Source organism: Vulpes lagopus, chromosome 2 (genome assembly GCF_018345385.1).
Source record: "Vulpes lagopus strain Blue_001 chromosome 2, ASM1834538v1, whole genome shotgun sequence".
Taxonomy (NCBI): Eukaryota; Metazoa; Chordata; class Mammalia; order Carnivora; family Canidae; genus Vulpes; species Vulpes lagopus.
In genome coordinates, this window is record NC_054825.1 from 39,644,176 (window position 1) to 39,661,364 (window position 17,189).

General features: G+C 35.4%; 1 protein-coding gene across 5 annotated transcripts in view; it reads left to right on the plus strand.

The window, feature by feature from the left end:
* The window catches only part of PARG (poly(ADP-ribose) glycohydrolase), a 117,202-nt gene that overhangs the window by 90,074 nt on the left and 9,939 nt on the right, over nt 1–17,189 (plus strand). For 4 of the 5 annotated variants that reach the window (XM_041742540.1, XM_041742541.1, XM_041742538.1 and 1 more), the window contains exons 15-16: nt 1,377–1,485; nt 10,507–10,612. In XM_041742540.1, coding sequence (XP_041598474.1) covers nt 1,377–1,485; nt 10,507–10,612 — 215 coding nt within the window. Of the gene's footprint in view, nt 1–1,376; nt 1,486–10,506; nt 10,613–17,189 lie in introns of those variants that run through there. The other variant, XR_005985907.1, reaches the window with a different exon arrangement.

The following is a 17,189-nucleotide window of genomic DNA, read 5'->3' on the forward strand; positions in this document are numbered from 1 at the left end:
TTATTTATTTATTTATTTATGAGAGAGAGAGAAAACTCAAGTGCACAAGCAGTAGGAGGGGCAGGAGAGGGAGAAACAGACTCCCTGCTGAGCAGGGAGCCCAAATGGGGCTCAGTTGCAGGACCCTGAGATCAAGACCTGAGCAAAAGCAGATGCTTAACCAACTAAGCCACCCAGGCACCCTAGGAAACAGACTCTTAATTATGGAGAATAAATGGAGGGTTACTGGAGGGGAGAGAGGGGGGATAGGTTAAACAAGTGTTGGGGATTAAGGAGTGCACTTGTGGTGATGAGCATAGGGTGTAGTATGTGAGTAATGAATCACTAAATTCTACATCTTAAACCTAATATTATACTATATTTAAGTAACTGGAATTTAAATTAAAAGTTGGAGAAAAAATACAAAAAGAAATGATCCCTGAAAGTACTTGCATGTGTGTGTGCTTGCATTAATGAAAAAGAGCCATTGTGTTAGAATCAGCTATTGCCTATTTACCCATGCAAACTTATTTTTTGTGATATCTCAAGTCCAGCCCTGGTCTCTTTCCCTTTGTTTTGGTTAAAATATTTGGTTGCAACAATTACCTATGTGAATATTTAATTCTTGATAATTATTTACAGACTAGCATGAGGTTTCTGTTGCTATTCTTCAGTGTGCAAAGTTGTTTGGCATGTCAATTTATCGAATTTATCAAAGTCTATAAAGGGAATATTGGAATATTTGGAATTTCACATTTCCAAAACCATCTTACCCAGTCTTTCCCATTTCCACAGGCAATGTGTTACTGTCTGCTTTACTGTCTTAGTCTTTTTAAAAATAGTTTCACACTGTCAGCAATTGAGCACAGTAGGTAGAATGTTTTCTGAATCATGACACATTTTTTGTAACAGTTCTTGGGATTATGTTTTGGATGATAGATGGCAATATTATAAGCCCAGGACCCAAAGAGCAGGTCTTCGAAAGCAAGGGAGGAGTGAGCTCTTTTTGGTTTTTGTCAGGATACAAATACCATGTCTTTAGTATGAGAGGAGAACCAAGAAAGAACTAAGTTCCTTTTGTTTGCCCCCAAATCCTTTAATTTCTGAGACTCAATGTAAATGATGTACCTGTTTACAATATGTCATTTTTGTCATCACTTGATAATTATTCATTTTACTGTTTAATGTCTAGTAGTCCATAATATGTATGCCTTGAAATCTAAAAATAAAATGGTGTTTTCTGCTCTCTTATTTTGCCAAGACCTATAGCTACTGGTTTGTTGGTTTGTTTTTAATATTTTAACCCTGCCAAAGTCTCAGAAACCCCACCTCACAAGGATTCTAATTTGTGAGTGTCTTTCCCTAGTCATCATCCTACCCTTTCTGTCCTGCCCTAGGGATGCCTGGCAGCGGCGAGGCACTGAAATTGTCGCCATCGATGCCCTTCACTTCAGACGCTACCTCGATCAGTTTGTGCCTGAGAAAATCAGACGCGAGCTTAACAAGGCCAGTAACCTCATTTCTTACTTCATCTGGCAGCTGTCATCTATTTACTGCCATTTTATTAATGCTGAAATTAATGCTTTCTGGTAATTCTTGCAGTGTCAGTATGTCTGCCCACAGCTCTCCTGATTTAATGGGTCTGTCAGCTTGTACAAGATGTACTTTCCATTTCGTAATTGCTTGGTTACTGATGCCAGAGAGACTATTGCTTGATATTAAGCTCCACATATGCATTTAGCTCATCAAGTACTTTTACTTACTTTGGAACATTATTGTAAAACCATATAGTAATGAATGAGCACTTAAATTTTTTTTCATACCTTTCAGTGTTGACTCTACAAGGTATGCTATCAGAGTTAATACAGATAAACAGTAAAAGTTAAGTTCTATTATAGGTAAGAATCATATGTAAATTATTTATCGATTAGGTAATTTGGCATATTTATGATGTATTCTATGATTTTCTGTGATGCTTAGTGCCGACTACTATAATCATTTTTCTGATTGTATCAGAAATATGAAAATGAACCTACCTATTCAGATTTTCACTGTTAATCATAATAAACTCTTATAATATAGTAGAATGCTGATTCTATTCTCTATACTTAGAGCTTTACCAAAACAGTTGATAATTTCTTTAGATCTTATTTTTATATCCATGAAAACTGACCCAATCCTGAAAACCATTGTTTAACTCACATGAGTCACATTTGATTGTGAGATTGTTTATTAAGATAATTACATGGCTACTCATGTACCAGTGCCTACGTAGACTTTTAATGACAGCAGACTAGGTGTACCGTTGCAAGGATGTTGGGAGTGTCCTTGGATTGGCACATCTGGTATTAAGTATATCATCCTCATAGCTTCCCCCTGGTCTCACCACAGAAATGGTCTCTCTTATGGTGCTCTGCAGATCTTAGCACAAACACCTTGCCTTTCACATAGTTAGTAAAATAAACAACCAAATAATCCAGAAAGCTTTTACTACTCTGACAACTTCGTATGTATTTTGAGTGTAATTGCATATATTATCTTATATTCTGATCTACTTGAGAATCTAATTGTTGAATGTGTTTTCTTATACAGATCTATTAGATTATTTTACTGATTTTAATATTTAGAGTTCTCAAAGAGATCTCTTAAAATTTTTGAAGAGTAAATGCACTGTTTTCCAAAGTTGAACTTAGGTAACAGGTATCACTTATAAATTTTTTTTAAGCAATTCCTCAGAAAAGCTATGCAGAAAGACTGTTCTTTGGCAAATCAACAGGTATACCTGACGCTGAAAACCAGGGATTCTATAACAAAGAATATACTTTATTATACTAGGTACATTTTAAATTTAAGCCTTCCACTGTTCCAAACTCTTACCTTGAAGCAACTATTTCCAAGTACATGATGTTTTTATTATATAGCATATAAAATAGGATGAAATTTATCTTTAGATTTTCATTAGATGTTCCTTCTTTATTAAACACACACTACATGAATTTGTCACATGCTCATGGTCATTGATACTAGAAGACATTTATGTAAGCAGTAGGTATTTGGAGAGAAATATATGAAACAAGTGTGTTTAATCATAATCATACATTAACACAAATTTAAAGGTTCTTTTTCTTATGGATAAAATTTATATTCCCATAAATACTTTTCTGTAGGAGCTAGATCGTTCAGTTTTGGAAATTATCAGCAAATGTGATATTTTTGGATGTTAACCCTGGGCATAAATAAATCTTTTCTTTTTTAAACTGTCCATGGCCTATTGATGTTCTCTATATTTACTGATAGAGCACTAACAGTTTACCTATCCTCAAAGACACCAGAAATTTTAAAGTTGTGAAACCTTGGTGTATGTGAATAGGTTAAGTTAGTTGTAAGTATTAGAAAACATTTATTTGTAGAATGTAATCCTTAGGAAACAAACTTATGCAAAAAGAGTGAGTCTTTAAATAACCTGGCAACAGACAAAGTTTTGTTTTATTCAAGTCAGTCAATGCCAACCACTCTATCTTGGTTATGAAAACTTCTCAAAAATATTTGTTAAGTGCATTGGTAATTAATTAAACTTCTTAGATATTACTAACACAGTTTTTTTGAGATAAACTTTTTAGATATAAATACATTATCTTAAATCACTTAAAATGTTACAAATTTATAGATATTTCCCAAATACTCTTTATGTGCTAAAGTCACATAAATCCAGTGTTGATTCAAATATGGAATAGATGAAACCATATGAAGCAGATAGGTTGATAGTTCTGTACTTCTCTGTTTCAATCTGCCATTATTTGTGTTAATATGCAATTAAATCTAATTTATAGTTCATAAAAGATTCTTTTCTGTCAAATGCAGGTAGAAGTTTTCTTAAGTTATATAGGTAACAATAGTAAAAATAATAGTGAACGTTAAATGATTGCTTATGATACTCTAGGGACTCAGCACTTTAAATGCAATGTCTGATTTAATCAGAACCACCCAGGGAGACGTAAATAGTCTTGTCTTCAATTTAGAGATCATAAACCAAGCCTCAAGAAGTTGGATAACTTGCCCCACATCACACAGATGGGCAGTGATGAAGTCAGGACTTGAATCCAGGTTCCCATGACTTCAAATCACTTTTTAAAAATGTAATTCTGAGCAGCCCAAGTGGCTCAGCGGTTTAGAGCCGCCTTCAGCCCAGGGTGTGATCCTGGAGACCCGGGATCGAGTCCGGCTCCCTGCATGGAGCCTGCTTCTCTCTCTGCCTGTGTCTCTGCCTCTCTCTCTCTCTCTCTCTCTCTGTGTGTGTATGTGTGTGTGTGCGTCTGTCTCTCATGAATAAATAAATAAAATCTAATAAATGAATAAAATCTAAAAATAAATAAAATAAAAATGTAACTCCTCCCACATAGAGATTACTATTACTAGATCTGTCTTTCCAGACTTCTTACCTAGTTCAGTCTTATATCATGAAGAACAATCCCTGCGTTTTGTTAACCATCGCCTATGAGCATATATGTTTTGGTTACCTCTTCTTTTTAAATCATCATCCTATACTGTGAGCAAGTTTCCATTTGATTGCCCTTCTCAATATCCTTTTTTGTTTGATATACTTTTTTAAGAAATTTGAGGGTTTTCCTCCCCAGCACACTTATTAAATTCCCGTAAGACAAGGAAATACCACAGATGTAGAGTAGCCCATCAAACGCATGGGCCAACAGTGAGGAAGCACCTAGTTCAGGGTTTGGCACCATGCAAAGGCACTTGATGAATGTATGTTCTTTCATTCACTGCTGTATTCCAAAATATTTGCTTTTTTAGCTGAGGATTAGTTTTCTAATTCTTTTCTTGAAAAAGAAGAAAGCAATAAATGATTTTGTTAAATGTTGACAATTTAGAGAACTAATCCAGATAACTTTGTCCTTCTAAATAAAAGCATTGCATCATTTATTGGTTATATTTACCTATTAAAATAGTCATGAACTTTAGTACAGCAATGGAGGGTTTTACATAAACTGACAGCACAAGTTGAAGAGAATTTAAATTAAATATTTTATATCTCACTGTGTTTTATAAACTTAGGTTTAAAGCAGAAGTCTATATTAAAACACTTTAGAGATGACTTATGCAATTCTACTTCTCTCTGTACCAGAGAGAAAGTGGACAGGAATAGAAAAACTCCTCTATTGCTAGGGAATAATAGAGCATAAGACATGTTTTCACCATCAGAATTCAATGTGGATCTCTGAACTCTAGGGGCTTGTTTGCTACTTTTAGGTATTAGTCATCAGATTATAATTGAAAGCACAATCCCACAAAGTGCTTTATTCCCTCTGGAAACAGTTTACTCCATCCAGGCTCCACTTGTCCTATTGGACCCACATTGTGACCTGCAGAGTTGGTTTTTAAAAGGAAGACTGTCTCCTTTTATCTAACTGGTACTGTGAAGCAATGTTTAATCCTGTGAGAGATAAGCTGGATGACATTCTAGAGAAGAATTATCTTTGTAGTTGCAAAGATTTATGACTCTGGCTTACAAAAGTGGCAAATAGCTCAGCAAGGGAAAAAAGAAATCATCTATGAAAAGTTGTATTTAACCATGTTAGATGCATTCAAGTAAGATTAGGTAATGAAAATATTTCATAGAGGCTTCTGGATAAGAAATTGAATAAAGCAAACTGACCACCCCAATAGGAAATCACAACCATTTACCCTTTTTAAATTGATTTGTTTATTGATTTTTTTAATATTACTCATCAGCAGATTTGGAAAGAGATTGTTATTAAGCCAGAGCATGAATAACAAAACCATTCAAAACTAGCTGCTGGTATTTCTAAGGAGTTCAACATCTAGGGTAGCTGAGATAGCTCAGTTAGTTGAAAAAGTGTCAGAATGAAGGTGAAGTTCAACATCTAATCATTTAAAATACTTTTTTTTTTTAAGATTTTATTTATTTATTCATGAGAGACACAGAGAGAGGCAGAGACACAGGCAGAGGGCGAAGCAGGCTCCCTGCAAGGAGCCTGATGGGGGACTCGACCCCAGGTCCCCAGGATCACATCCTGAGCTGCAAGTGGCACTAAACCGCTGCGCCACCGGGGCTGCCCTATAATACTTTCTTAAAGTACAGTTGACTCTCGAACAACTTGGAGATTAGAGATACCAACCCTCTACATGGTCAAAAATCTACATATAACTTTTGAACTCCCCCCAAACTTAATTATTAGAAACCTACTATTGAATGGAAGCCTTACTAACAACATAAACAGTTGATTAGCATGTGGTTTGTATATGTACTATATACTGTATTCTTAAAGTAAGCTAAAGAAAATGTTACTAAAAATATCATTGGGAAGAGAAAAATACATTTATAGTACTATACTATAATCCAAAAAAATCTGCATGTAAGTGGACTACGCACTTCAAACTCATCTCTTTCAAGGGTCACTTTACTTTTCAGGAATATTAGACTAAAATGTGTCATTTTTAGTGAATTTTTACTTCGGTCTCTTTATTTTTGTTTTAATTTATTTTTCTTTTATTTAAATTCAATTTGCCAACAATAGTGTAACACCCAGTGCTCATCTCATCAAGCGTCAAGTCTCTTAATAACAATAGAGATACCTAACCTAATCTTTGTTTCACATACAAGGAAACTAAGGTCTTCATAATTCTTTCATTTTACATAACATTTTAAACAAAAGCAAAATAAGTTTACTAATGTTACAATTATTTTAAAGAGAAAAAAGTCATTCATGATCTTACCTTTCAAATAATTGTTTTCATTTTTATAGGTCTTTCCACATGAATAGTTTCATAAAAATGTGTTCAGAAGTTACCTATAACTTTGTATTTTACCTATTTAACAATATATTATAAATATTTTTCACACATTCTAATATTTTCATAACAATATGTTTAATGTCCATAAAACTGGTTGAAATGACATACTATGAGTAAAGTACTATTTTTGAACAATTAGGTGATCCTAAGTTTCTCATTATACATAATGAGTAATAAACTTCTTTGTTATTTAACCAAATAATAAAAGAGATTTACAAAATTGTTATTACTTTATCTAAGGATAATATATATTTTTTAATATAGGCTCCATGCCCAATACAGGGCTTGAACTCACAACCCTGAGATCAAGAGTCATATCTTTACCAACTGAACCTCCTGGCACCCTCCCTAAGGATATTTTAAGACTCTTGATTAATATTATTTTATTGTCTTCCAAAAGATTTTTTTTTAATTAATTTATTTTAGAGAGAGCACAGGGGGAAGGGACAGAGGGAGAGGGAGAAAAATCCTCAAGCCGACTCCGCACTGAGTATGGAGCCTGACTTGGGGCTCAATCCCAGGACCCTGAGCTCATGACCTGAACTGAAATCAAGAGCCAGCCAGTCAACTGACTGAGCCACCCAGGTGCCCCTCTTCCAAAAGATTCTTAAGGATCTTTTTATATTATGTTTGTTTTTAAGAAATCGCAGTATTTTAAGATCTCAGAAAATCAGTATTGGTACCAGCTGTGTATTAATTTAAGTTAAACAAGTGCAGATTTGAAAAGATTGTCTTCAAATAAGCAACCCTTTAGGAACAATAATTGTTAATTTATTAATCTAGCAAACAATATAATGTGTTTACATTATACTGAAAGACAGTTTAGTTAAATCTACTTGGGCCTGCTAAACTTGAAGCCTGAGTTCTATTCAGTGTGTGTGTTCATGCATGCCTGTGCCTGGGTGTTTGTGACCAACTATTCTTGTGAGTACCATCTATTTCCTGGGTCTAGTTCTGAGCCTATAGGTTTTTACAACTGTTTTCCTATTTTTCACTTTCTTTGCTTCTAGCCTACATTTCTGTCTTTATCTCATCACTTCCCAGTTGGGCTCTAGTTTTTAACTGTAGATACCAGTGTTTTCTCCCTGTCTCTTGCTTTTCAAAGCTCCCCTTTGTGTGACTTTCAGGACTCCAAAATTACTTTTATCTTCCTCTCTTCTTCTCTTCCCATCAGAATTCATTCTGAGATAATGAGTGTTCATTGGTATCCTCTACTTATTGTCCTGAGATATGAATGTGTCCTCTTTTTCTCTTTAAAGTTGTTTATTAGTAAAAATAAATAGCTCTGTCACTGTTGAATGTTAGGTCAGGATGTGACTATAGAGTTCAAACTGACTTTCTTTTTATTCTTACTGCTCTGATTAATCTCCTCAAGTGCCCTAGCTGTGGGTATGAAATATATTTGTTGCCAGCAGGAAGCTCTTGAGAACTCCTAGTACCTTTCCCTATGAAGTAAGAACTTGGCAGCTCCTTTGAGGTCTCTATCCTTATCTGATCTTTATTTGTTATTAAAGGGTCTCATTACATTGTAAAAGGAAGTGATTCCCTGATTAGTGACCCTGCTCTGGTCTAACATTTAAGGGATCTCTCTCTCCTTACTGCAGAAGGGAAAAGCATAAGTTGTCCCTCTAAAGGGAACTCAGAGCACCTTGCTGCCTCTCTCTTATTTCTGACCTTAAAAATGCTTTGTTTAAACAGAATAAAAGAATTTTGTATTTAATCATTATAAAGTTATTCTTTATACCTAGTTACTTTGTAATTGTTTTATATAATTTAATTTCTGATTAACTTTTTAAAGTTTGATTTGTTTTGATCAAAATATTAAATGCAGATTAATGTCAGTTTTATAGTTTGTTTTTGTTATGGCCATTTTTCAGGGTAGTTGTGGAGTTTTTTTGTTTTGTTTTTTCATACAATTGATTAGCACTTTACCTCAGATTTTGTCCTAATAATAGGACAAATAATAGGTTCAAATTCTCTATTGTTAGGCTCTAGTTTCACCAAGCTATGTTTGCTCATTAAAGATGAGTCTCCCCAAAGACTGGTGTAGGAAGAGGCTAAAGACATTCTGACAGGATAAAAGAGAGGCGGCACCAATAGGAACCTAAGAAATCATCTTCTTCATCTAGGCTTGTTAAGGAGAATTTGACAGGAAACCAAGTGGCAGTTATGTCTATTCTGACAGTTTGTTGACCCCTTGTTGCCATAAAACAGAGACTCTATTTTTTTTTTAAGATTTTATTTATTTATTCATAAGATACACAGAGAAAGGCAGAGAGAGAAGCAGGCTCCATGCAAGAGAGCCCAATATGGGACTTGATACCGGGACTCCAGGATCACACCCTGGGCCAAAGGCAGGTGTTAAACTGCTGAGCCACCCAGGGATCCCCAGACTCTATATCTTTTAAGAACCTACTTAAAAAAAAAAATTGAGCTCTGATATTTTTGATCTGAAAAAGATTTTCAGAAGCTCCATGTATCTGATTATACAGGTAATTTGTGAGTTCTAGTGTAAGCTCTATACCACAGCATTGAATAATGCTCTGGTACCAACTTATAATTAGTATCTGTCAGGATTTACAGTTTAGGAGGGGGTGGAAGAAATAGCCTTGTTAATCTATCCAGACAGTGTGTAAGATAAATTTTTATACCTTTGTGGAAACTTCAGAGAACAATTTACTATATTTCTATGTGTGGGTTTCATAGAAACATCTTTCTTTATCCTTGGTTTTTCTCTGGGAACATTTGTCACACATCATTCTTTTTATTTTATTTACTATTATACATAAGCTATATTTTAGGCTTTGTTTGGTACTTGAGAGAACCCAGGGGAGATTCGATTTGCTATTATAATTAAACCTCTTAATATAGTCTGATAGTTCCAGAAAACTAAGAACCCTAAGGAGGCAGAAAGACCAACTGGGCTGACAGCAAAGAATAGGAAACAAAAACTCTGGGACCTTAAATGGCAGTCTTCTCACATACCAAATTAGCCATTCCTCTAATTAATACTTAGCCAGCATCCTTAAGATATATTGTACTTTTTGCGGGTGACCAGCAAATTTTAAAATATTCTGGCATAAACAGAGCTGTGAAACCAGAGAATTTTAGAGCTGGAGGGGATCTTAAAGGTTACTTGATAACCAGGTGTAGGAATCCCTTTTAAATAAATGATTGTTTTTTCATTATTAAGCATTTCAGTGGCAGGAAGCACGTTTAAAAGCGAAATCACAGTTATTAATCTAGTCCCAATAATTCAGAGAATGAGTATTGAGGAAGCAAAATGGAAAAAATGGTGATTAGAAGCGTTCAAATAAAACCATGTGTTAAGTGCCTTTCCTCCCTTTAAATCCTGGTAGTTTGTAATTGGGATCCCATCAGTTCTTGAAATATCTCTGATCTTTCAATTTATATTTGAATCAGATGAAGAAACTGAGACCTGTATTGGTTTAACGGCTTTGATTTGTCCAGCATCAAATCAAATATTAGAACTGATCGTTTCTTATTCCCCTCTTGTATAATCCGAGGATTTTCTGCTTTTCCCTCTACTTTGGCCCCTAAGAAAAAAAAAAGAATGGAAAAAAAAAAAAAGACATAAGCTTGATAATAGTTCCTGATCCTAATCCTAATACATCAGTCTGAAATGCTGGTAGTGTCTAGTCCCTCACATATTGTGATGTTTCTTTCATCCTGCAGGCTTACTGTGGATTTCTCCGTCCTGGAGTTTCTTCAGAGAATCTTTCTGCAGTGGCTACAGGAAACTGGGGCTGTGGTGCTTTTGGTGGTGATGCTAGATTAAAAGGTGAGTAAATAAATTGTTGTAAGAAGGCTAATAGCATTCTGACTAGGAAAAAAAAGTCCTTCAAACTTGGATTTCTAATGTTCTGTTGTAATAAGAGACCACAAAAGTCAAAGAGAAGAGAAAAACAATATTTAACATCATCCTCTTTTTTTTCCTTGCTGTATTTAAAGGAAATCTTGGGCAGCCCCGGTGGCGCAGCGGTTTAGTGCCGCCTGCAGCCCAGGGCTTGATCCTGGAGACCTGGGATCCAGTCCGCGTCGGGCTCTGCAGGGAGCCCGCTTCTCCCTCTGCCTGTGTCTCTGTCTGTCTCTCTCTCTCTCTCTGAATGAATAAATAAATAAATCTGAAAGAAAGAAAGAAAGAAAGAAAGAAAGAAAGAAAGAAAGAAAGAAAGAAAGAAAGAAAGAAAGAAAGAAAGAAAGAAAGAAAGAGAAAGAAAGAAAGAAAGGAAGGAAGGAAGGAAGGAAGGAAGGAAGGAAGGAAGGAAGGAAGAAAGAAAGAAAAGAGAAGAGAAGAGAAGAGAAGAGAAGAGAAGAGAAGAGAAAGGAATTCTTATTTTTACTTACTATTTTCCTGCAGAGGTTACTTACCTCTTTGATCTACCATACACAGTATTTAGTTTTCAATCGAAAGCACCCACTAAGCACCTTCCTTGGCAAAAGTGATTTTGATAGACAGACCTATTTTGTTGACTCATGTATTCACCAAACTTGTGAGGCATCTGCCGTATTTTAGGCACTGGGGTAGATTCTGAGAATGCAGAGGTGAATAAGATGTGTTCCTTGCTTTGGAATTCACAGTCCAGCATATGAGAGGCATAGACAAATGCAGTATAGTAGTGAATAGGGGTACCCATATGTGGGAGTATAGCTTGGGAGAGCTGCATAAATAACTTATTTGAGGAGCTGTTTGGGTATCCATGAAGGATAAACATTTCTTGCATTTTATGGTTTATGGTAGAAAAATCACAAAATCTGATCAACAAAACTATTGCCATTTACCAAATTACGACATTTTCTTTACTTTCAAAAGTATCCATTATGGAAAATAATATATCATTACTTAGGAAGGTTATTGTTCTGTGTCAGCCTGACTGATCTGGCACCAGCTAGGTGTGCTGCTATATAATCCTGCCATTAACTACCTAGAGTTAGTACAAATCCCACAGGTTAAGGGCAGAGTCCTCCATAAGACCACCCCTACTTCAGACGCTAGCTGAAAGTCTGAGGTGGGATATCCCCAGGCTCCCCACACCTCTGACCAACTGGCTGCCAATCTAGGAAGTTCTTAACAACCCCCTTCAGTTTTGATAATTCACTGGAATGACTCAGAGAACTCATGAAGGTGCTACTACAGTTTTATCATAAAGGATACACATAAGGTGAGTGAGATCTGGGAGGGAATACAGAGCTTCCATGTCTTCTCTCTGTGGTGTCAGGGCATATCACTCTCCTCACACATCACTGTGTTTGCCAACCTGGAGGCTCCACTCACCTTTGTCCAAGGTTTTTATGGGGGCCTCACTGTGTAGGCACACACTGAACTCAGTTTCAGCCCTCCTTCCACTTCCTGGAGGTCAATGGCTGAAAATTGTAGCTATCTCTGGGCCCACCTGGAGTCCCCTCCTTAGCATAACAATGACAGTATGGCTCAGGAAATTCCAAGGATTTTTGAAACTTTGTTGTTAAAGTAACGAGATAACAAAGCAAACATAAAACAACCAGCTGGCCTTGATAGCCAAACTAGATATACTAGAGTCTGTCTTGCTGGGAATGAAACAGTTGAGTCTGTCATAATTTATGAGTGTTATTTTTGTAAAAGTGACACATTTATTATTTTTTTAATCCAGGAAAGTATTATGAAGTATGTAAAAATCATCAGAAGTCATAGTGTTTTGGTGACCATCCTTTCAGACGTTCCTACGTAACAATCTGTGTAACAACTTGACAATAACGTGACACCATATTGTCTATGCTCTAACCTCTTCTTTTTGAAAACCCTCTCATGGATGGCTTTCAACACCAACAAATGTAAATATACTGTCAACATTTTTAATAGCTACACATAACATTCTGTTGTACATACCTCTGTGTACCATACTTTATTTCACTGGTTCTCCCATTTTTAGACCATTGGTTTATTTTTATATCTTATAAACAATACTGCTGTTGTGCCCAAGATTGCGAATCCAAGAAACCACCAAGGAGCCGACACCAATGCAAACACACACAAGGATTTATTTACAAGCTCGAGCTTGGGTCCAAGTATACCCGACACAGCGGAGCAGGGACTTGGACCCCGAGATGGGTTTTAGCTTAGTTTTAAGGGCTGGTCTAGGGGACCTCCAGAAAGGATGGAAGAATTCCTCAAGTTCTGTTTACATTTTGATATGGGGCCTTCAAGGGCATTGAGCTCTGTTCTCATTCTAATAGGGGCTTCCTGCCCTTGGCTTGGGCTCTGTTTTTATTCTAATATGGGGCTTTCTAGGACTTTAAGCTGTAAACTATTTTCTTCCTGTAACTGAAGTAATGTAAATTTCAGCTCTTATTCCCAGGGGCCTGGGATGGCTGTACTTGTGCTAAAGCTGAACTTAATGTGGAATGGCCTTAATTTTCTCGGCCTCCACAACTGCAGTATATAAATGTATGTTCTATATAATTATTTTCATAGTGTTAATTCCTAGAAGTGAGATTAATGACTCAAAGGCCATATATACTTTATATTTTGATACTTGTTGCAGACTGTCCTTCTGAAAGGCTAATTTATATTGTCTTCTTACATAAGAATACCTTACCAACATGGGTTTTAGTCAGTTTTTAACATTTCTCTGAGGTTCAGCATTTCTCATGTTTATTGCCCATTTTTATTTGCTTTGTGAATTGCTTTTTCACTCTTCTGCCCATTTAGCTCTTTGGGAATAGTTTTGACTTTTCATTGACTATTAATAACTCTTTGTATATTAAATGCTAATTATTTGTCATATGTTACAGGTATTTTTCTCAGTTTTTTCATTTATTTCAGCCTATTGTCATGTGGAGTTAATTTTTGTGTTCACTTATTTGCAGCATGCTTAGAAAAATCTTTTCATTCTAAAGACTTTCACCCATATTTTTTTTTCATATTCAGAAACAATAACTGCATGTTATTATTTTCAGGGTTTTGAAAATCTATAGAAGAAATTTCTGGATTTTATGAAATTCTTTATCATACTCAATTTATTTGAGGAAGCCTATTTTTGACTCGGCTCATTGATCTTATGACAGATTTTTTTTTCCTATTTTTCTCTTATGTAAGATGAATGAGTAGATTTATACAACATCAATCCAGAAAACCACATCTGCCTTAAGCCTTGGTCATTTGTGATAGACAATTTGAAAAGCTTTATATATGTGTTCATTTCCTTTCTTTTCCTTATTGCATAAAAATCTTTTTCTCAGATTATAGTTTTGTTTCCCCTGGTGAGTATCAAGCATAGTACTCAAAGATTTTCATTATGTACTTCATCTTCTCAATTATTGAGATTTAAATTTTATTATTTTTTTTAAGATTATTTATTTATGATAGACAAGGAGCGAGAGAGGCAGAGACACGGGAGGAGGGAGAAGCAGGCTACATGCCAGGAGCCCTACGGGGGACCCTGGGCCAAAGGCAGGCTCTAAACCGCTGAGCCACCCAGGGATCCTCTGAGATTTAAATTTTAGAGTGACTTTTTGACAACTCCCTCCTCTTCATTCACTTGAATAATCATTTGAAAATTGAAGTAGTTGTTTATCCTTTAGTAGGGAATTACTTACTAATACTCATTTTGAAAAGAAAGATATTATGGTACATCTATGTAATGAAATATTATGTAGACATTATAATTATTGCAGAAATACAACTCCTGACATGGAAGGATGTTTTGGAATACTGCCAAATTAAGGGAAATGCATACTATATGCATAATCAACCATTTTAAACGTTGAATTATGAATATAAAGTATCTCACAAATTTGAGATTCTCTATGTTTATCCGTTTATATGCAAAGATTAACTGTGGTTGTTTCTGAGTGATATAGATGATTTTTTTTTTAATTTGTGTTTTTCTGTTGTAAGTATATAATGTTTTTGTGAGAAAGTATCATAAAATTTTCTGATAATATGGATAGACCTTAAGGGCATTTTTATGCTAACTGAATGAGTGAGACAGAGAAAGGCAAATATTGTATGTCTCACTTATGTGTGGAATGTTAAACAAACAAACAAACAAACAAACACCAACCCAAGCTCAGATATAGAGAATATATTTCCAGAAATGGGGTGTGGAGGTAGGTGAAATTGGTGAAAGGGATCAGAATGTACAAACTTCGAATTATAAAATTAATAAGTCATAGGGATGTTATGTACAACATGGTGACTATAGTTAATAATAACTGTATAGTGTATTGGAAAGTTGCTAAAAGAGTAGATCTTAAAAGTTCTCATCACAAGAAAAAAAAAAATTGTAACCATGTATGATGATGAGTGTTAACTGTACTTACTGTGGTGATTATTTCTCAATATATACAAATATCAAATCATTATATTGCATATGTGAAAAACAGTATAGTTTTATATGTCAGTTATACCTCAATTTTTAAAAAAGTCAGTTATCAGGAGAGAATAAGCCTCTCTTTTACAAACTTGCCTTCTCATTAGTCACATGGTAGACATGAGGAAGGGGGCATTTAAATCCTTGGTGAATCCCTAAGAGGAGAGAGTACCAAGAAAGAGATGTTTGCTAATGATCCAATATTAGGGAGATAGAGCAGGTGCATGGAAAAGAGTCAAGAGACTATGGTCCAATTCAGAGTATCAATAGATGGAAATACAAGGTTGGAAAACTAAAACTTTTTGAGAACAGATAAAGACAGGACCAGTATTAACTTTTTCTCGATTGGCCATCTTTATCTGTCCCTAAGTCTTACTAAACCTACTAGCAAGATTCTTTGAACTATCAGATACTATCCCTATCTTACAAGAGAAAGAAGGAAGGAAGGATAAAAAAAAAATGGAGAGAGAACATGGGCATTTAAACTTAAAATTGTGTTTCTTTTATTAGCAATAAGGTTAAATGTTTGTTAGTATGCTTGCTGTCTAACTGTACATGAGTTGCAATTTATAATTTTTGAGCTGTTTTTATTGTGCATTCTGCTGACAACTGTTAAGATAGTATTTTTCATATATTCATTAATTCAACAGACATTTACTAACAACTTTCTGCCAATGGCCTTAGGAGCCAGAGAGTAGAAAAGAAGTGACATGGAGAAGAGGGAGGGACTTGGTGCCTGTCCCCCACCAGCAGCCAGTCATTTCCTGCATGCCTGTGCTATCACATGGACTCTCTCTATCCTTCTGCCTAGCCCCTTATCTTTCTGAAGACCTTGTGGGGGCCTATGAAGAAAAGCTTTTGAGTGAGTGTGAACTCTATTTCTGGGGCTCCTGGTTATTCCAAAGTAAACCCCCAGTCTATGTTTGGCTTTTAAAATTATATTTATGTTTTAGCTGATTTATTCTTATCCATTTGTATGATGGTCACCTCTGTCTCTTACACTCTTTCAAAGATAATAGTGTATGTGTTTCATATCTTTTTGGGGTTGTCATACTTTGGTTGCCTTGCAACACCACAACTCTCTGGTAGACTCAGGAAGAATTTATGATTCTATAGATTACTTGGCCTTTTTTCATTGTTAGGATGGAAGCAACTTCTTTTTGCAGCTTATTCATCCTGTCTCAGAGACTGTGAAGTAGGCTACTGCCCTAAGAATACCACCAGACACCCATGAGATTTTTAGGATATAATTTTAAACTTTTTAAAATGTTTTAAAAATAAAATGGTTTCTTTTATCTTTTATTTCTTTTTTTTTTTTTTAATTTATTTATTCATGAGAGACACAGGCAGAGAGAGAGGGAGAGAGAGTCAGAGACACAGGTAGAGAGAGAAGCAGGCTCCATGCAGGCTCGATGTGGGACTCGATCCCAGGTCCCCAGGATCAGGCCCTGGGCTGAAGGTGGCACTAAACCGCTGAGCCACCTGGGCTGCCCTTATCTTTTATTTCTAAATTGTATTACATCATAATCAAAGAGTGTAGATAGTATTATTTCTACTTTTCGGAGTTTTTTAAGCTTCTTGATGGCCTAACAGTCCATTGTTGTAGATACTATATTGGCATGTGAAAAGATGTCTCAGAAGGGTGTGTGTAGAACTTATTCTGTCTGTTAGATTCTATACTTATTAGATCAGACCCTGTATCACTCTTATTTTGTCTACTTGCTTTGCGAAGGGATTGAGTGGTACTCTAAAGTTCTATTATATTTTTGCCAGTTCCTCTTTCCATGTCCTTCAGTGTTTATTTTTTATACCTCTCCATACTGTGTTACCTGACTTGGGAATATTATGCCATTTCTAGTTTACTGTAATTAAAAGCTATCTTGATGTTGTAGTCTTATGTATTTTCTATCCATTCCCTACTTTCATTACCTAAAAGTCGATTTGCAAATAAAATATGCTCAATGAATTTCTCTTTAACAAATTTATTCAACAACCCTGTGTGCCTTT